The sequence below is a fragment of the Psammomys obesus genome, unplaced genomic scaffold (genome assembly GCF_907164565.1).
Source record: "Psammomys obesus unplaced genomic scaffold, mPsaObe1.curated_primary_1811, whole genome shotgun sequence".
Taxonomy (NCBI): Eukaryota; Metazoa; Chordata; class Mammalia; order Rodentia; family Muridae; genus Psammomys; species Psammomys obesus.
Window position 1 is genome coordinate 35,694,743 of NW_026596040.1, and position 21,370 is coordinate 35,716,112.

General features: G+C 41.7%; 1 protein-coding gene across 1 annotated transcript in view; it reads left to right on the forward strand.

Moving 5' to 3' along the window:
- The window catches only part of Dym (dymeclin), a 276,645-nt gene that overhangs the window by 179,454 nt on the left and 75,821 nt on the right, over window positions 1-21,370 (forward strand). Inside the window, exon 14 of the mRNA XM_055622878.1 lies at window positions 1,927-2,029. Coding sequence (XP_055478853.1) covers window positions 1,927-2,029 — 103 coding nt within the window. The remainder of the gene's footprint in view (window positions 1-1,926; window positions 2,030-21,370) is intronic.

Here is a 21,370-nt window from a genome sequence, read left to right on the forward strand (position 1 = left end):
TAGAATTGGTCACCAAATGATTTTAGTCTCAGCATCCCTGGGCTGGAAAGGTGGTTCCGTCAGGGATGTTCCTGCCTTACAAGGTCAGGAACCTGAGTGTCATCCACGGAACCCACATTTAAAAGCCAGGAATATTAGTTAAAACTTAAGGCTGTGAGTGCAGCTCTATGGTCTGTGTGCCTGACATCCATAAGTCTTTGGGTTTAATACCCAGAACTTTACATACTAGAGAGAGGGAAAGGGGAGGAAATTTTAGGAAGTGAAAAGTAGTTTAAGCGTAGCTTAATGGTAGAGCACTCATCCAGTATATGTGGATCCTGGGGTCAATCTTTAGTGTTGCCAAAAAACAGCAAAAAAAAAAAAAAAAAGATAGACAAGAATGCACTCTAGAAAGAATGTTTATTGATCTTGGCTTCTTGAATTATCCTGCTTGATCTGTCTGAAATAAATAAGGCCTTTCCAAAATTGATAATCAATTCATATTCTATTTACAAAAACATCACTAAGAAATACTAAAATCATAGTTTTAGCATTTTAAAAAAATACTACAGATCACACCTCAAGGTAAAATGGAAAGTACATAGAATCAAAATTGCCTTTATTTTTAAGCTTCCATCTAACTCATAGAGTCTTTATTGGTTAGTACAGTAGGTTCACTATTAGAATATCTGACTATACATGTTTACTAATAGGACATATATATGTATATGCATAAAATACATATTTGTGACCCTAGTATTAGACATATACATTTGGAACTAAATCTTCTCTGTCAGCTTTCATCATTATTAAATCCTTCTTTCTATCTCTGATAATAATTCTCTTTCTGCAGTTAATCTGGCCATCCCACCTTTTTTATAATTATGAACTCCTATCTTTAGGTTTATAAGCATTTCTTTTAAATAATACATAGTTGGGTCTTGATATTCATCCATTCTTAATAAAAAACACTGACATTTTAATTGGAGTGTATAGCTCATGTATATTTAATGTAAATCACCTTTATTCTTTGAATATTGTTCCTTGTTATAACTTTATTAAGATGCCTCTTAGATCACAGTAATCCATATTCTGAAATGTTCCTATTTCTTAAGTGACCATTCAGGAACACACATGTCACGCTACAGACAGGGAGTTTTATCCACTGGCTGGTTGGATCATCAATAGTCGTCAATGTGTTTTGAATTCCAAAATCTGTTGTATAGGCCCTCAGCAGTTCACTGTCCATCTTATGGGTTCTTGTCTTCACAGGTACATCTCAATACTTTTCAGACACTCTGATTGCTAGACCTTTCTTGCAGTTTCCTCCTATCTCATATAAATTTCCCAAGTTCAGAGACGGCTATCCCAAATTCTGATCTCTGTCTTCTCAGCACATCATTGCTCCACACTACTGAGTTCCTAATGTTCTGAACCATAGGCTAGGTTCAATTCTGTCTTTAGACAGAAACTCACCATTGTCAAGTTCTCGTGTTTTAGGAATCCTGATCTTATATTTCTGATTGACCCAAAACAGTTGTTTTATATGTTTCCTCTACATTTTAGTTGATTGCTGCGGGAAAGTTCATCTGGTACCAGTTAACCCATCATGACCAGAGTAGAAATCTCATAAAATATATCCTTAAAAATCACCCTTCTTCAAAACAAAACAAAACAAAACAATTAATTTTAAAAAGTTTGGAAAAAAAACATCTTTCTTGAGAAATGTCATCTAAGACATCTGTGGTCCAGTAACACTAGAGAACTAGACTTAACCAACATACTTACTTGAAAGAGTGAGCAACTCAGATCTACTGGCCCGAGCAACTTAGAGTGGGTTGCCTAGCGGCTGTCATCAGCTAGGAACTTTACAGTTCTGTGTTAGATCTAGAAAAGGAAGGACTTAGTTTTCTTAATGTAATTGGGTTTTCCTTTGTGTTTTTTCAGTTTGTTTTCTTTGCTGTCTAAAAAACACAACAAAGTTCTGGAGCAAGCCACCCAATCCTTGAGCAGTTCCCTGAGTTCCAGTGATGTCCCTCTCCCAGATTATGTAAGTAGCCGCCTTCTCATTGTCACAAATGTCTCTAAGTACTTCACTGAATATGACTGTGCTCTGCTAAAAACCGTATTTTGTGCTTATTATGAAATAGTTGAAAAAATCAACCTAGTGATTGTTAGTAATCAGGAATCCTGGCAGTTGAGTCGAGAAAAGAAAAAAAAAAAAAACTCTCAGACCAATTACACAGTAACAGAGGACACGTGCAGACCACTCTCTTAGAGGAAACGGTCATAGTTAATGGTGCTTGTCAGTCACGAATATGATTATAATGGAAAAACCAGTTTTGTTATATATACTTGAATGCCACAATCTTCAGTCCCTTAAAGGGCTTCTGCATCTGTAAACTTGTCAGCTGGTCCTGAGCTTCTGCATCCTGGAATCACCAGGGCGGTCTCACTGGGGACCTGTCACTACAGCCCTTGCTCTTAACTCTGAGCATGTGAGAAGGAGACTCAGGCCTTTCCTGCTTGTCCTACTGCCTTTTCCCAGAGCTGATGGAGCAGGAATGGTGGCAGCTGAATCATCCCCTGTGCCAGGGGTTCAGACAGTGATTTAAGAAATCAGTAGTGGGCCTGCAACAGGGCTCAGCAGGGAAAGAGTTTGCTGTGCATTCCTGATGACCTGAGTTCAATCCCCAGGACCTAGAAAATGTGGAAAGAGAGGACATCCACAAAATTGTCCCCAGACCTCCATGCACACACTGTGGTGTACTCTCCCCTACACATGTATTACACACACAATAATAATGAATAAAATAAGATAAAATGTTGGCAAGGAAATGGGTGTGTTTCCTCTTTTTTTTTTTTTTAATTCCTCAGAATTTTAACCTGTTAAGTATCCTTGGCAGCAGACAGAGAATTCCGTGTTCTGTACTAGCCCCAGACGGCTTGTTTGCAAAGCTGGAAAAGGAGAAGGAGAGGGTCTCTGCAGCTCTGGAGTCCCAGATGTGTGCTTTCTGCACCAGAGTGGAGACACCATATTAGCAGAGTTTAATAAGTGCTTAAAAATAAGCCTATGTTTTCCTTCTTGCCGTAACACATAGAACACTTAGGGTCTACGTAGAGGTTTCTAAGTTTATTAAGAAAATGTTTATCCTCGTTACACTGTATAATTCACAAGTCAGTTGAGTAATAACGTCAAAAGCACATTGCACGTTACAAAAATATTAGTGTTAGTACAACCATGTTTGTCTAAACACCTTGTGGAAACCCCCCCCCCCATCAAGTTTCAGATAATGAGGAAACTGCCCTGACTGCTTAAGGGAAAATAATACAGAAACTGTACTCTAGTCCTCCAGAGAGGCTTCCGCAACTTAGCTCAGTGAGTAGAAGACTAGAGAGGCTCTGCGAGGCCTTTAAAGAGACGGTGGTACTACTCAGGCAACTTAATGGTGTGTAACAGAGCCTGAATATAGGAGATGATAGTGAACAAGTTGTACTTGCTTTTAAACTATAACATGTTTTTCAAATTATCTATCCTGTCAGCGTCATGGAGGCAATTTCCTTAGCTCCACCATCACCTCAGCAACTATTTAAAGTAAGAAAACTCTAACTTGTGCTCTGAGCAGAACCACAGAAAGCATGCTGCCATTACTGTTTCCGAGAGTTTTCGAATCTTGTGGCAGACTGAGTCTATCGTCTCGCTCAGGTAGTAGGTAAACACAGGTAGCATCTAGAAGGATCCAGCAGGGTCCATAGGAGAAGGATCGGGGTGGGCAGTCAGCTGAGCAGATGCAGGAGCCAGCAGCTCCGCTCAGCACTGCCTGGAGCCTTCTTTTTCTTTGTCTCTACAAAACATCAATTATGTTCAGAAGCTACCTGATGAGTGACAGCTTGAAGAATTAGTACTTCTGTTTTTTTATTGTGTTTTTTTTTTTTAATGTCCTAAATGTTTCTTGGTTTTAAATTACACTATGGTAAATACCAGTGTGTGTAATCTACTTGAAAACAGCTGTTTCAAAACATCTGATGGTTAAAATGTGCAAAGACATCTCTTGAGACCAAAAATCTTTGAGAACTATTGATGTGTGTATCTCTTATACACACACACACACACACACACACACACACACACAATTAAATATACACTTTTATGCTGTCATTGGTTCTCTGCCTACACAATTGAATGTGCTTTAAAGACACAAAAATTGCCAGACAGTGATGGCATTTCCTTTAATCCAAGCACTTGGTAAGCAGAGGCAGGTGGATTTCTGTGAGTTTGAAGCCTGCCTGGTCTACAGAGTGAGTTTCAGGACAGCCAGAGCTATACAGAGAGACCCCTGTCTTAACCACCACCACACCCCCCCCCCAAAAAAAAAAAAGAAGAAAAGAAAAAAACATAGAAAAGTATTATTTTCTAGACTGAAAACAAAATAGATTTGGAGATTAGGGGAAGACAGGGTTTCCAGCCGAGGGCAGGCTCAGCCTGTCTGCACTCTCCCGCTCCCACTGCTGCGATGACAAGCATGAGCCATCACACCTGCTCTTTAAGGCTCTGGGGTGGAACCCAGGCTTCGTGCTAGGTCCTCAGCCAGCAAGCACTGTGCCGCCTGAGCCACATCCCTCGCCCTGTGAATATCAGCTGATGAGGATACAACCCAGCTCTGCAAACTGGGATCCACTGCAGATGCCCTGGGTTGGAAGTCTTAGAGTCCATTGTATCTGTGGGTGTGGAATGAAAATTGTTTGACCCTTATCTAGGTACAGATTCGTTTTTTTTTTTTTTTTTTTTTTTTTTTTTTTTTATGTGGTGGACATGGGTAACGTCCGTGCTTGCTTATTAGATGTCTTCATTAATTACTACATGATCTGATGTTAGTTCGATTCGTTTGCAGTTAAGGAACCTTTTTTTTCTTTTTTTTTTCTTCAAAACAAATAGAACATTGTTGAGCTTTACTTGTCTGATTTATTCCTGGCCCTCTTGGCTTTCAGCTTACTAAAAACCAAAGCTATGCTCCTGAAACTTGTTTTCCTGAAGTCGTGCTTGCTGATCAGTACTGTCCCACAAGGAACTGCGAGCTGCTTTGCCACTGAGTTCGTTGCCTTGCCCTTCCAGTGGCTAGCACTTACAAATTGTCTTTCGTGTTTGTTTATATAATGTTTATTTGCTTTTAAACATTCAGTGTTTTCCAGAAATATAGTAAAGGGTATTCTGACCTGATTCCTACACCAATAAAAATCTAACTCTGAAGTTTTTCTGTGCTATTCTATCTTTAACATTTCTTGTTAGTGTTTGTTCTTTGGCCTTGGGACTGGGTAGAAAATGTACCATTCACAGAGCATGGAACAGTTATCTTGGCCATAATGGTATATCCAAAACCATTAGAAGTATACTTGCCACTTTTAAAGGAGTTCCTTTCAGGAGTTTCACTTTTGAAACATGCTCGTGGTTACCGGCTTTACATGTATTTACTATAGGGAGAGCGACCTTGACTAAAATATTAACAAGTCCTCTCCTTTGGAATTATGTTAGTGTGGTTAGAGTGAAGTGTGCACATTACTGCACACAAAGAATTTCAAATGCAAGAGTAAAATAGAATTCAGCAGATGGTGGAATACACACACACACAACCAAACCTAAAGGTTGTTGAAAGAGAGGGGGGCAGCTTTGGAAGCAGGTGAGAGGCTGCAGCAGCCAGCTCTAAAGGAAGCTGATACCTGTATCTTGGTTTGAATCTTGAGACAGAGCCTCTCCATATGGCCCAGGCTGGCCTTAGAACTCTCAGCAGAGCCCAGGTTACCTTTAAACCTGTGGATTTCTGCCCCACATTCCCCCAGGTGACGGGCTCACAGGCCAGCAATACCATGCCCTACTTGGAGAATACTTTCCAAGGAGAGGTTAAGATGAGAAAACATTACAGCAGTTTCTCGCTTTGAGCAGTGGTGTGAAAGTGAAAAAGAACAACCCTGTCTTCACTGTGTGCTTTGGGTGTGGCAGTCCCCAGCTTATGCAGGTGCTCAGGAGTTGTACATCAGCCCTGAGTTGTCATGCCCCATACACGGCAGGTCCTGAGAGTGTGCCACAGACGAACCAGACCACCAAATGCCATATGGAATTTAAAGGAAATATAAGTAAATCATTATGGGTTTGGATTCAGCAAACACTTCTTAGACACACCAAAAGCACAAAGAACGAAAGAAGAATAGGCAGATCAGACTTCATCACAATTTAAAACGTTGGGTAGTTTAGGTCAAATGCTCATCTGGCATTCACAAGGTCCTGGGTTCGATCTCCAGTATCATAGAACCCAGCTGTGAGGGTGCACTCTGGCATTCCCAGCACTGGGAAGGTGGAGGGAGGCAGTAGGATCTGAAGTTCAAGGTCATCCGCAGATGTATAGTTAGTTCAGGGCCAACCTGAGCTATAAGAGACCTGCCTCCAGAAAAATAAAAATGAACACGTTTTCATAGGACCCAAATAAGACATAGAAGTGGCTGATAAAAAACAAAAGGAAGCACTGGGGAGGCGTATTTCTTTGAGTTTGAGACCAATGTGGTCTTTATACTGAGTTCCAGGAGAGCTGGGCTGTGTAGAGATACTTTATATCAAAAATAAACTAAAGAGTGAAAAGGTAGCCCACAAGCCCACATAATGGGAGAAAATATTTTCAAATCATGTATCCAGAATATGTGCAAAGCCATACAATTCAATAGTAAAGATATAAACAGCACAATTTAAGGCAGGGCAACCAGAACATTTGTAGCTGAGTTCTTTGCCATGAGAGATACAAAAGAACGTAAAGGCCACTCTTGGTATAAGAGGGCTCTGGGCATGCAGGTGACAGAGAATGAAGCTGCCTCTATGCCAATGATAAGAAGAGCTTGTGGCAAGAGGAGGCTAGGTGTGACTAAACTGCAGGTCTAGTCCCAGAGAGCCACATTCATCAGCAGCGGTGAGCAGCGAGACTCCAGGGCACTGCCGTCAGTGCGGGAACACTGAGGAGTTACTTGACACAAACACAGGGCCCTACTTCTCAGAGTTCTTGACCTTGTTTGTGACACCAGTGGATCACTGTGCCCTGCAGGCCCAGAGATAAGCCAAGCCAGAGTACCCTTCATGAGCATAGGAGGGTCCTGTTGGCAGGCTTCTCGCCGTTCAGCTGCCTTTCCTGAACGCTAAGTATATACAGGCCCCCTACTAAGCTTTGGGTGATACAGACTGACAAAGTACTCCCTGGAACCATTTCCTCTCCCCGTTAGACAGCAAGGCAACATTTTCCCACTCACTTGCTTCCAGAACAGAGCTGAAAGACTGGCTACAGTGCAGGATGCGCAGGAGAAAGTGCCATTTGACTCTACAGTCCTCCACCCGTCTCTTCTCTTCATCTGCCAGCTGGATATGGGAAACCAGTGGGAGACTGCAACAGCCCAGAAGGTGGTATTGCCTAGAACCCAGGTTCCTTGTATGAAGGACAGCTGGGCTGCTTGTTAGTCTGTGATGCAAGTTAGATTTTGTTGCAGTTCTAAGTGGGAAAGGGTTTGTGTCAATGTTTCTCCAAAAGGGTAGAAATAATGGAAGTCATTTAAAAAAAAATCTCCAGTCATTAGGGAAATATGAATCAGGATCATAGTGGGTGAACTCTTCTCATCTGCCAGGATGACGGGATGTGAAAGGCAGGTAGTATTAGCAAGCATGTGAAGAAATGAGAACTCTCACAGGCCACTGTGAGAATGAGAAAAAGGGTACCGTCATTTTGAAAAATGATTCAGGTACATATGAGCCAGCTGTTATATTCCTAATACGATGCATATAAACTGAACTCATATATCCACTTCAGTATGTGAGTGTTCATAGAACCATTTCATAACCTTTAAAATGAATGCAGTCTGACTGTCCACCAGCTGGTCAAGCACTAAATGAAAGGATGCTCTCCTCATACAGAAGAACCTAGAAAACAGAATGCCAGAAACAGAATCACAAGCTGTATGGTCCCATTCGTTCAAATGTCCAGAACAGGCAGGGCCTGGAAAAGCAGACAGTAAGTGCCTAGGTCTGTGGGTACGAGGCAGAATGGCATGAAACTAATGACGGACCTGGTGTATGTTTGTAGGAATTCTAAAATGCTTTCAAGTGAAATTAAGGTGGCTGCACAAGTCTGTGAATACACCAGAAGCGCTGAGTCATACACTTGAAATTGTGTGTGTCTGTGTCCATCCTTAAGTATTGAAATGCAACCTGCTCAGTTTATGTAATGTTACCTGTATGTATGTTTTCAGGGATGACCATTTGGGATTAGATAACCGATTGGTGTCCTCATTCCTGGGGGAAGACCATTTCTCCGCCTTCAACATTTTTTCAATTTATTTATTTATTTATGTAGATGAATGATCTATCTATATGTACAGCTAGAAGAGGGGCTTACGTCCCAGTGTAGATGGTTGTGAGCCACCACTTGGTTGCTGGGAATTGAACTCAGGATCTCTGCCATCCTTCCCACCCATCTCAGCGTCCCTTAGTTGCCTTTAGTTCTCTGTCTAGGGTTGAGGCCTCGTGTTCCCCCTTCCACACTAGCATGTCTGCTGTTATCTTCCTTGTTCAGGTCATACTTAGGCAGCTATGCTGGTGAGACTTCATGGGTGTGGCTTCTCTGACTATTTAAGGAGACATAGTCACACAGCAAAGTTCCTGCACCTCTGACTCTTAAAACCTTTCCTCCTCCTCTTCCATGAGGGTCCCTGAGCCTTAGGTGTGGGAGTTGTGCTGTGGCTGTTTCAGTTGACCCTGGGCTCCATGCTTCCGAATTGTAATGCTGTGTTCTGTAATGTTGTCCATCTGTTGCAAATCAGAGTTTCCTTGTTGAGAAGTGGGGGCTGCTCTTACCTGTGCTCTAAGGACAAATATGTAGAGTGTATTTAGTGAAGCCACGGTGATAGGTTCTCTTCCAAGACTTCAGTAGCTCTAAGTAGCAGGCTATTTTTGCAGTGTCAGGCATGGCTTCGCTCTTGTTGAGTGGGTGAAGCCATTTTTCTAAAGTAGCATTTGGAGGAGTGGGGCCAATACTTTCAAGGAGGTAAATGTATTTGTTGAGCACTAGCTTGACCTTAGAAAGTGCTGGTCAGTGAGCTGCACAGGAACACAAAGGTGCTTGTGCCCCTCAGCATTGTAGAGCAAAAGGAAACGGTGCCGCTAAAGCACTGCTGAGGCTCCAGAGAGAGGCTCAGTGGGGGAGGGGCTTACTGCCGATGCCGGCCACTTGGCTTGGGTCTTCCAATACTTGACTTCTATCCCCAGAGCACACGTGGCGAGAGAAGACGGCCGGCTCCCACAGACCGTCCTCTGATCTCCATGTGGGCACCATCGACCCCAACATAAAATAAACATTAATCACTCATTGGAGTATAACTAATCCACTGCATTATTCTGCAGCTTTTTGAAAAGAGAATTTAATCTTTATAGAGATTTATGTGGCAAATATCTATAACATAAATCCTTTTTAACTTTGTATTGGGTTACACATACATACTTGAAAATACACTTTTCAGATTACAGTGGTCAGCACTAAGAAGTCTGATGGGAGGAGAAGGGTTTCTCCTTACACTTCACTCAGTTTCCCTTTTTGTTAATATCTTAGTGAGCATGTAAAACTTCTCAAAACTAAAACGTGGCTAACACACGAATTTCGACATTAGCGCCTTCATTCTTTTCTTGGGTCCCACGTTGAGTTGTTGTTTGTCATGTCTCCATGATGTCCTCATGGTATTTCTTGTCCTGTGCTTCATAGTGCTAGACTGCCAGTGAGTTCTTTGAACAGGGCTGGGCCTTCTTGGGCAGAAGTTACCCAGCAGTGTGTGGGAGCCACCGTGCTGCTGCCACTGCTGCTGCCACTGCTGCTGCTTCCCTAGGTCGCTCTGCTGTAATTACTTTGAACTTACAGAGTTGCTTAAACTATGCCAAATAATGCCTATAGCACAGATCACAGATTTCCTGGTGATTATCAGTTTTTCTCATTCTTTCTACATTTATAAACGGGGAATAGTTTAATATACACTGTAAAATGTTTACCATAATAAGCCAATTAGCATATTCATCACCTCATGTGGTTGCCGTGTGGTGTGTGTGTGTGTGTGTGTGTGTGTGTGTGTGTGTGTGTGTGTGTAATGAACATTTGAGATCTATTAACTCAGGTACACTTAAGAATATTCCTAAATACAGTTCACATCTGTACATTAAGTCTACAAAGCTCATTTGTTGTACAGCTGAAAGCTCATGCCCTCCTATGAACATCTGCTAGCTACTTCCTCTCTACTGTGAGTTCAGCTTAAGGTTCCATACATAAGGGAGATCACACAGTATTTGTCTTCTCACATAGCCTATGCCCAGGCAACTTCAGATGCAGACGCCCCATTTTATGCTGAACAGCATTGGGTTGTGGTTGGTTAGCCGTTCATCTGTGAGGAGATGGTTAGCTGGCCTCCTGTCTCCACTTTTGGGGATCATGACACAGTGAATATGAGGGTACTGATAACTCTGGGTGCTGATTTCATTTCCTCTGGGTGTATACTCACAAGTAAGGTTGGTGGTTTTAGTATTATAATGAAATATTTCCTTTTTTAAACTTTCTACATTCCCATGCCACCTGTATGGATACAGTTGTTCTTAAATGTCAGATAAAGACTTATTTCCTCAAGACCGGTCCTCTAATGACTGCACTATTCTAATTCTGCTGGGAATCAGGGGTCCGGGTTTTTGGAGGACAGTTCTGGTTCCATTCTCATCTGAGAACTTGTAGTTGGCGGGCTCCCATCTTGTGTGTAAGGACCAGTGCCTCTGGAGAAGCAATCATGTGTTGGGGTGAAGGGTGCCCCTCTGTGGTCACAGCCAGGGGGCTTATGGGTGCTTCTTCAGGAATGTGGTGGACACCTCTTGTTAAGTATTTTAAAAGGTCATTTACAGTGCTTAAATAATATTTATGTTCCTTCCTGTGGCTTCTAAAAAGAAATAGGACGTGTTTGCATGGTCTATGGCAGTGATTAACTAATGTTCTAAGTAAAGTTTAAAGCACATAGAAAAAATAACCATGAATATTAAATTCAGCACTAATGTATGGTACATTTGTTTTGTTTTTAAAAGGAAAAACCTAATCAGTCTCTTTTCCCCCCCTTTCTATTCTAGTGGAAACAGTTTTCTTTCCCACTACTGTATGGATTGGGTGTACCACCACCTTTCCTAGTGGTATCTCTGTGTTTTCCTCTATTTGGTTAAGAAACCTTGTTTTTATTTTCTGTTTGCTTGTATTCAGATTGCTTTTTCTTCTTCCTCCCTTTCTGCCTGAATGCGTTGTTCCTAATGGGGGGGTAGGGGTCCTACTACTTGGAATTTTCTTTGATTTACCCTTGATTTACATGGCAAATAGAAAGCAGCTGTCCACTTAAGCATCTCATTCTTGAAACCATAGTCCCCTCCAGCGTCATCTGGAAATAATGTAGCTTGTAAAACAAAGCTAAGAAGAAAAGGCAATGTTTGTTTTATGTGGGATGAATGATTTCTGTTGGGGTCCTTTAATTCAGCTATTATGAGGGTTATTAAAAAGCAGTATTACAAAAGAGGCTTAAATGAAAAGAATTTTTTTGAGCTGGTATCTTATTATTTCAGTTGATTATAGTCAAAGCTACAAATGTTTTAGAAATGGCGCTTTATTTTAGTTTCTCTAAATAAGACCAAAAAAAAAAAAAAAAAAAAAAAACCAGTAATCTTACTCATTGTATGAGTGGAAATTCAATCTTTTCCTTGATTGATTTAATTTCTGAAAACAAATTGTATTTGAGAATTCAGTTTTAGCTTTTTTGTTTTTCCCATGGATTTCTGAAAAATTCTTACAAGAATAATCCTTTCAGGAATATTTGCGGATCATCACAGAAGCATGGAGAAGGACCATGAAAGGCATCTGTGCATTAGACTTGTGGCATTATTTAAGTCCATGCGTTCCAAGTAAAGCCTTGGCAACTTAATGTATTCATGAATTACTTGGATTTCTAAGATATGAATGTAGAGGGTTCAGTAATGGGAATTGGTTTACTTTGGTAAGTAGAAAAGCAAGGTCATTCTTTGACAGGTGTTAGAGTCCACTCTGTTATTGGACTATGTCAGTTTTTCTTGTATTTATTAATATAACAGCTGCTTTCACGTAGCTACTGTTTAAGAACTACACTTTAGGGCTTAAGTGAAGGCACTTAGCATGTCCTTTTAACTCACTAGGGCAGGCAGACTTGGTTGTTTTCATACATTGAGTAACCTGTAGTCTCTTCTGGTGTTTTCTGAGATCTTAAATTGGGGTTTTGCCAAAGGGCCTAAGAAGTGTGTGGCACTCCCTTTTCTACACAGCGCTGGTCAGTGCAGCAGGCGATGAGTGATTCTTCCCTGTAGGGCCGTGTTTTCAGCCCGTGTTGTTGGCTCGGGGTGTCATAACAAAGTATAGATTGAGTGACTTCAGCAAATACTTCTCACAATTTGGAGGTTGATGTTCAAGATCACCCCAGGATGCTAGCACAAATGAGTTTTCAGTGTGCATAAGGGGTCTTTTGTCAGCGCCAGTACCCAGCTCTTCCTTGTCTCTTCTGCAAGGGGACCCATTCTGTCTGATAGCTGCCCTCCACTTGCTCGCCTCCCAGAGAGGACCCCTCTCCACTTTATGCTCAGATTGGTGTATTGATTGAATTTGGAAGACAATTGAAGCACAAAGTAAAAGAAGTTGGTTGGTAACAATTGGCCTATGAAAAGTGAAGAAATTGGTAACAGTTGCCTATGAAGAGTGAAGGGATGTGATCAGACTGACAGGAATGAAACTAGATTCTCTGAGTATTTCTTGTCTGTCTTGTGATGTAACTTCTGAACTATACCTGATTTTGAAACAACCCAACAACCAAGTAAATCTAGTTGGTTAGCAACCAGACATCTATCTTAATGACACAAGTGAAAAAGAGGCCAGATGATTTTTACTGGTGACATTTGTATAGAAGCTTTGGTTTTGTTATTTGAAGATGCATGTTTGTGTTTTGTGAGAAAAGGTGAGTAATTGTAACATATTCTGATTTTGTTTTTCCCACTATCCTTAGAACCTGAGCTTCTTGGGAAAAGCATTATATACAGATTTAAAATGAAAGCAACTAAATAAAACCTTTTGATCTTGAATTTGAATAGGAGTGATCTGTATGGGTTATTTTTTCTTCATATCTATTGGTGTGTCTAGTCATTTTACTTATATTCTTTGAACTCAACAAAAACAGTGACCAACCCATCCAGACATCTTTGATCATCACAGCAATGAACCTTCCACTAGAAGCCAAGCTAATCTCCCCCTCATGTAGAGTGGTAACACACGGTAACAAAAGAGATTAAGGGAAACTCCTCTTTGGAGAAGCATTATAGCAAATAACCAATAGTGAGCCTGGTTGGCTGACTTACAGAAAACACTGCCTTAGATCTCATTCATCACAGTTAGAACACAGCCACCTATGAAGTGGTTTTGCAGAAGACAAAACAAAATACAAACAAAAACCCAATCTGTTCAAGCCTGTAGGTCTGCTACCAACTCAAGTATCAACAAGGACCTATTGCATAGCCTGTGCAGATCGATGGTAGAGCTGTCCACTGTTCTCCTAGAAACGGGAGGGCAGCGGAGTCTGCTTCTAACAAGATTGCTTTAAAACCATTCTGGAAATAGGGAAATATGTAGGTGTTTCTTTTCTGTTGTTGTTGTTGTTGGGTTTTGTTTTGTTTTTGTTTCATTTTTCTGATTGGTTTGGTTTTTTTGTGTGTTGAGATAAGGTCTTACTACATAGCCCAGACTGGTCTGGAACCCATAGCAATCTTCTGTTTTGTTATTACATATTTTGTTTCTTTATATTACATTAAGAACTGTATAACGAATTTGAATTTAGAGTTTCATAAAGGGAAATTACACAGATGAAAATTGGACTGTTGAAAATCTATATTCTCTATTCATGAGTAGATACCTGTTCCTCCACTCTTGGGGGGACACACTTAAATTCTTAATATATAAATCACTAATAAATCATACTGTATGTCTGAGTTTTGGTTTTCACCCTCCAAGGACAGATTATGGATTCAGACATTCCTGAGTTGAAACCTGCTTATTTCTTGTAACATCTGCATTATAATAAAGAAATACCTTAATGTGATTATGCTTTGGTTTCTACCTGAAAATAAACCCAACAAACAGTCCTATTAATGCTTGGGATGGTAGCTTATATCTGGAATCCAAGCACTCTAGAGGCTGAGGCAGGAGGATCGCCAAGAGTTTGAGGCTAGCTGTGGCTTACATAGCCTGAATTACATAGTAAGATCCTGCCAAAAAAAAAAAAAAAAAAAAAAAAAAAAATTACGTTACTTACTTCTCTGTTATTTTCAATTACTTCTAGTAGCTGGGTAGAATAAACAGAGCTTATTATACATAAACATGTATCTGAACCATTCGTTCAAGTCATGTTTTCACAACACTTGGTAAACAGTGGCAAGGGAACAGATGCAGGAACCCTGCCTCTAAGAAATAATGGAGTAGGGGGAAGAAAGCATGTCTCATTTAGCAAGTAAATAAATGCATAATTAGAACAGACCTATGGAAAATAGGGGCATAATCCAAGAGGAATTTGAGAATCATAATTTAGATTTAGGGACATAGGTATGTCATAGGTACCTCTGATGTTTAAGAGAGCTGCCAGGTAAGTAAATAGACAGTAGACCTAGGGGAAGAATTAGGATACTATATCTAACAACATGTACAAAGGCCCATACTGGTCATTTCTGTGTGGATAGCAGGGAGAGAGTAACATTAAAGACTGGAGTCATAGATGGGTGCCAGGTTTTGCCAAGCCTTATGGTTCGTTCATTGTAAGAAGTTAGAATATCACCCACAGTTCAGCATGAACTCACTAAAGAATTTTGAGTAGTGGAGTGATCAGCCTTGATGTATCTTTGTAAAATACCGTAGGGGAAAAAAATGGTTTTAAAGAGTAAAAGTTGAGGGTGGTGGAAAGCCCAGAGAAAGCTCAGTGGCAGGTGCTTAACTACCATGTACTGAGCTGTGGCGAGAAGGTGACACCAGAGAAAAGGGAGCCCTGCCTAGCCTATGAGTGTTTCGGCCTTTAGAAGCTGGGTAGAAAACCAAGTGCTGACAGGGAGTTGGGGAGATCTCAAGCCCCAGGTGGACATGTGCGCTGGCCAGTCAACTTGACACAAGCTGTAGTCATTCTGGAAAAGGGAACCTCGACTGAAAACTACCCCCACTAGACTGGCTAGTAGGTAAGCCTGGTGCATTTTCTTGATTGCTGTGGGAGGGCCCATTTCACTGTGGGCAGTGCCCCCCCCCCCCCCAGGGTGGAGGTGCAGCTTCTAGGTGCTTTAAGAAATCAGGCTGGCTAAGCCAATAAGCAGCAATCATCATGACCTCTATGTTAGTTCCTGCCTCCAGGTTCCTGCCCTGACTTCCTTCCTAATGGATTGTAACCCCAGAGCTGGATTAAACCTAAACCCTTTCTCTGCAAGTTGCTTTTGGTTCTGGCTTAGCATGGCAATAGAAACCTAACAAGGACCACATGTCTTAATGAATCACCTGAATTGCAGATTGATGGTGAGGATGAAGACGTAGCCATTGGATTTAGCAAAATGGAGGTAGCACTATCTGCTTTGGAGTACAGTGTTGAACTAGTGTTCACTGACAGCAAAATTCATGCTAATGTTGTTTTAAGTAACAGATGATTTTAGTTGAAGTCTAAGAAAAAGGAGAACTAGCATTAGTTTTTCCTCATTCTTCTATTTAGCCTCTCTTGCTCTGTACTCCTGTAGTCAGGGTCGTTGTTTTACCATGCTCTGTGAAGTTCTTGTATGGGCTCTAATTATAATAGGTAAGCTTGTTTAAAATACATTTTGGGGCAAGGGAAATGGCTAAAGAGCTTTGTCACACAGCATGAGGACATGAGTTCAAATCCTAGAACCTGAATAAAAATCAGGGCACAGTGGCGTGCACTTGTCATCCCAGTGTTGAAGGGGCAGAGGAAGAAAGCTCCCTGAGGCTTGCTGGCCAGCCATCTAGCCAAATCAGTGAGCTTCAGGTTCACGGAGACACCCTTTCTCAAAAACTAAGGCAGAGCATGATTCAGCAAGATGCCTGACATCAGCCTCAGGGCTCCTTCCACTGCCTTACACTGACCGGCAGCCTGCACATGGTTCACAGAAAATACTCCTAAAAAGCAAGTAGAAGTGTGTTTTGGCTTAACAAGTATTTGTCATTTTCCCATCAAAACATAGATGAGGAAGAGTCGTGGAGAACTGAGCACCAGTGAAGGAAATGAGTGCAGTCTAACAAAGGGTGACAACTGTGTGTGCGTGTACATGTGCGTGTGCCACCTCAAAAAGCTTTACATTGTTGTTTTTTTCCTTATGCTTTTATCCCAGTGTCCTTACTATTATGTTACTTCTGTAGAGCCTTCTGTCCAATGAGTTCAAAGCACTTACAGTCATCAAGTCATTTATTTCTTGAATTTATTGAATGGGCACCCATTGTTCAAAAGCCTGTGGGCGTAAGTACAAAGTTATAAAAGCACACAAATTAAATGTAATAGCACAGGAATAAGAGAGAAAGCCTGCAGGATTGCTGCTTTGCCTGTTAGGAATGCTGTACTCTTTATAAAGAAAGAAAAGAGTAAGAAGGGGGGCCGGGACAACAGCCTAGAATTCACCCTGTCCTGAGAGCTACAGAGAATTTTTCAAAGGAATGACCATGGAGTGCTGTTCAGAGAAGCCTAATGGAACTGCGAGAGCATTCTGGAACATACTTCTGGCTCCCAGGCCTAGATTTTTGCTGTAGAAACAAAGCCTAAGAAATTCTTGTTTCCTCCCTCTGTTTGCCTAGAGCTTCGGACAAAGGGGCTGGCTGCCGTTGTCTCAAGGCGGTGTCATAAAATGTGAGGCCTGGCCTCTGTCTCCAGGGCCCAGCTAAATCTGGGTTCACTTTCAACTTCTTATACAGGAGCACATGTCTCCTCATGTCTCCTTTATGCAAGTGTTTAGAAAAGACACGATTTTCAGTTTGGTGATTTAGTAAAACCTTAAGTCATTCTAAATAATTACTTTAAGAGAAGCAGAGCCTCATTTCTCAGAAGCAAAAAGTCAATTAAAGATCACCAAGTTAAAAATTCAGAACTAGCAGTACCTTATTTCAGGAGAGGGCACATGCTCTAGAGAGCCTGCTGGCTCGTGCCAGCCTTGGCTGCGGCGCTGAGGGAGCGAGGGCAGAAGCCACTGATTTCTGTTCTCACACTGCTTTCCTTGAATTTAAACTGTGTCATTACACTTGATGAATTTTTTTTAAGTTTAGGGGAAAGAAATCTGATAGAGGTAAGCCCTCACAGGTAGTAAATGTCTGGAATCATTTTCATGTCATACTCAATTCCCAGAGCCCTGGCCATGGAAAGGAGACACGGCTTGGTATTTAGTAATTTGAGGAGAAGCTGGCACAAACTCCTGAAGAATTTGTATCCCACCCTTAGGTGCAGTCTTCTAGAACGTTTTTAGCTGGAGGGCTCTGGCGATGTGTGGCTGGTGAAGTATCGTAACCCAGAGTGGGCCATTTCCTATTCTTCTCCATGCAGACCTCTGTACGCGGTGTCTGTGTACCCTACACTCTCTCTTCCTTAGATCATGCCCCATAAGTCACAACTTTCCCCACAGGACCCATGAGTGCCACCTTTTTATAAAGTCGTTCCCATTCCATATCTGTTAGGTGGATGACATGTGCCACCTGGGAACATCTTGCTGACTGATTGGTCACCATTAGAAGTGAATAAACTGTATTACTGAGCCTGGTAACCTAGACTTCCTAATCAGACTTCCCTGTCAGCCCAGGCGACACTGAGTTCTACCCCGGCCAGATCTCCGAGCAGCATAGAACCCTGAGCACATCATTCAGTTCCACATGACCCAAAGCTCCAAGGCATTTTCCGCTAGCACCTGGCTTGAGAGACTTTGTCAAAGGCGGATTGCACCTGTTGCATGTGCAGCTAATACACTGTGGAGTTTTCCCTCTGTGCTTTTGTCTGCCTTTTGGTTTTTCTTATTCTTTTTGCTCAACATGTATAATTTCTCATACAATTTACTCAAATTCTAATAGACTTAAAGTCAAACCCACTGAGAAGGTTGTAGTCATTCTTCAATTTTGCTTAACATACCAGAGGTAGAGATAGCTATGACTTTTGGATAATAACCAGTAAATTAGTCCAAATAATGTCACAACACATTTCTTACATGTTAACTAAAGGTGTAGGAAAACCGTGCTTCCCAAAATGCTTACTTAGAGAGGCATTCTTACTTAAGAGTGCTGTGCAGTTACTAAAATTGTCTCTTTGCTGCCATGTCCTAACTCCTAATGTGATATCTCAGGAAGCCAGAGTGTTTTCAGAAGCCTTGCTCATGCTGGGCGAATGTTGTACCACTGACTACATACAGTTAGGAACATCCTAGCTGACAGTTAGCTTTATTGAAGGAGGGGGTTGCATGTGTGCTCGTGCGTGTGAGGACCCAAAGTAAGCCTTGAGTGTCGTTCCTTACACAAGGCTTACTAGTTAGCTCCAGGGATCTGCCTGCCTGTGACTGTTCCCCAGCGCTGGGCTTACAAGCACAGGCCACTACTCCCAGCCCTGAGCTGGGAGGGGGAGGTGGACACACGTGTGCGGTGGTGTGCGCGAGGAGGTGGGAGGACAACCTCGTGAGTCAGCTCTCTCCTTCCACCTTCATGTGTGCTCTAAGGATTAAGCTCAGGTCGCCGTGCTGCCTTCCCAGCTCACTGGCTTTTCTGATAAAAGCAGATTTTTCTGAAATTGTTCCTATGCATGTTCAGGTCCTTGCTAAGGTTAAGTGAATGACACTCATTATGAAAAAGACTTTCTGCCACTTGTTGAGCAAGAATGATTCAGTGTGTATGACATGCATTTGAGAAAGTGTGCCATCAACCAACTTTAACTCTGGGTCTCGGGGAAAGCATGGTCTCCTTCTGACTAAATAAAAGCTGAAGCTGCAGATTTATCATCTACAAACTCAGAGGACAGCCGACCAGAGGATAATGACACTTCCTTCTACCTGATGCTAATACTTTTTCTTTTTCTGAACAGCCAATGACCGGAAAGTCAAGCTAAAAAAGCAAAATGTTTTTTAGTTTTTGGTTTGGGGCTTTTTTTTTTTTTCCTGAAACAAAGTTCCGCTGTGTGATCCAGGCTTATTCAGACTCAAAATCGTCCTGCTCCTGACTCAGCCTTTTTAGTGTTGGAACAAGCATGTGCTGCCACACCCATCCAAAAAGTCATTTTTCACTGACACACATTTCCATAGCACTAATAGTGAGTCCTTTTTTAAATCAGACATCCTTGTAACTTTGCAGTATAGGCAGGCGCTGTATTTCTACTTAACAAGGGGGTCAGTTTCCTCAGAGGTTAAAGGAGTTGCTTACCTCAGAGAAGTTCCTGGGCTCCTGGCCCAGCTTTCTTCCGATGTCACTAGGGAATGGCTGTTATGGAAGCCAAGCCCTACCTATCCTCAGCACCTGCTTTACCCGTTCAGCCCTCAAGGAATCAGCATGAGGGTAGGTCCAGGAGGAAAAGCTTGCCACTTTGCTCCCAGCAGAAGCCATGATGTGACAATCAGTTCAATGCATTCTAGTAATAAGAGACAGAAATAACATTGTTTGAAACCCTGACACACTGTAGAAAACGTCATTATTATATTCCTGCCTAGTGCAGTAACTGTGCTTTGGCCGTGGTCACTAATGCTTGGAAAGTTTCGCTTCCAGCACACTCAGAGTGTCCTCTGTGTGGTTATTTTCTTCCCCGTAATAAAATCTCTTCCTTATGTTCCCACATTAGAGGGGATTGGGGCGATGGACTCTTGGTCCAGTGCATGCCATGCGTGTGTGAAGACCTAAGCTGGCCGCAGTGCCCACAGAGCAGGCTAACCATGCTAGTACACGCCTGTGAGATTACTGGAGATTACTAGACTGTAGGGCCCCGGAGTTCACGTGCCTTCATGAATACGCTAGCTCTGGGTTCTTTAAGAGACCCTGTCTCCAAAAATAAGACGGAGGCAGTAGAGGACAACAAACGTTGATCTCAGGCCTTCATACCCACACACAAACATACAAACAAAAGAGTTGCGTGTACCACAGGAAAAAGCAAGGGCTCACATTCCTCTTTACAAGTAAATTGTTACTGAGGACACTCCTAAAATTGCCTTGTTGTGCGTTGAATCAGCTCTTTCTCTGCCTCAAAAGGATGACCTTCATGTCAGGTAACAATTTGTTTGCTTTCTGTTTTAATTTTAATCTTTTACTTGTTGGTTATTTCTAAAAACTTCTTCCCAGGAAGTAAAAGCAGATATCTGCCCCTCCACCCCCGACACACACAGTTGGCACCAGTTAACAAATGATAGGCAGTCCCCACGCAGGATGCGATGACACTGTGTCATTCTAAACTGAGCCGTCTGAAGTCTGACCTCATTTAGGGACCAGATACGCAGGTCCTCCACCACCCCCAGTGTATTTCGTAGCATATGAGCATAAAGAATGAAAATTTTGAATGTTCAAACATATAATCACAAACAACAATACTTGAAAATGGATTATGTATGTTCTTTGGCTACCTTTGAGGTTTAGAGAATATAAACCCACTCACATTTGTACTGGGGCTATCTTGACACTTGCTGTGGCAAATGGTCTTTGTTAATATAATGATCTTCAGACTGCTTTTAAAATCAATTTCTGCCATAAGAAATAAATTGCAAATTTAGTACAGGGCCACCTCCTAAAATTTTTGAATGGTAATTGCTGGGCAATAGACAGTTCCCATGGCAACTTCAGTGAGCCCTTGCTGTAATTGTAGGTACAGACTGAGTCACCCCCATTGCCATTGACCTTGACTGAATTGTGGGTATTAGCAGTTATCTGGATAAAATGTGGGCATTGTCCCATTCATTAGGTAACCACAGCTGTTGATCATCACAGTGGAATATGGGGGTAATGCAGCAGGGCCTACATCAGCCTGTCTTCAGTTAGGGTCACCTGCATCGGTTAAGGTCACGTAGACTTGGAATAATTTTAACCTATTTCTAAACAGAAATGTAGCAAAAATATTTAAGTTTTTGAAGTTCTCAAATTAAGAGTTAATTTTACTGCACATTTTTAGCTCCTTGAAAAGCACACTTTATCAATGTTTTTCTCTTAAATGTTTTCTGAATTAGTATTTGTGTTCACTGTGGGTTTTTTAAAGGGTTTTATTATGCTAATTACGTGTGTGTGTGTGTGTGTGTGTGTGTGTGTGTGTGTGTGTGTGTGTG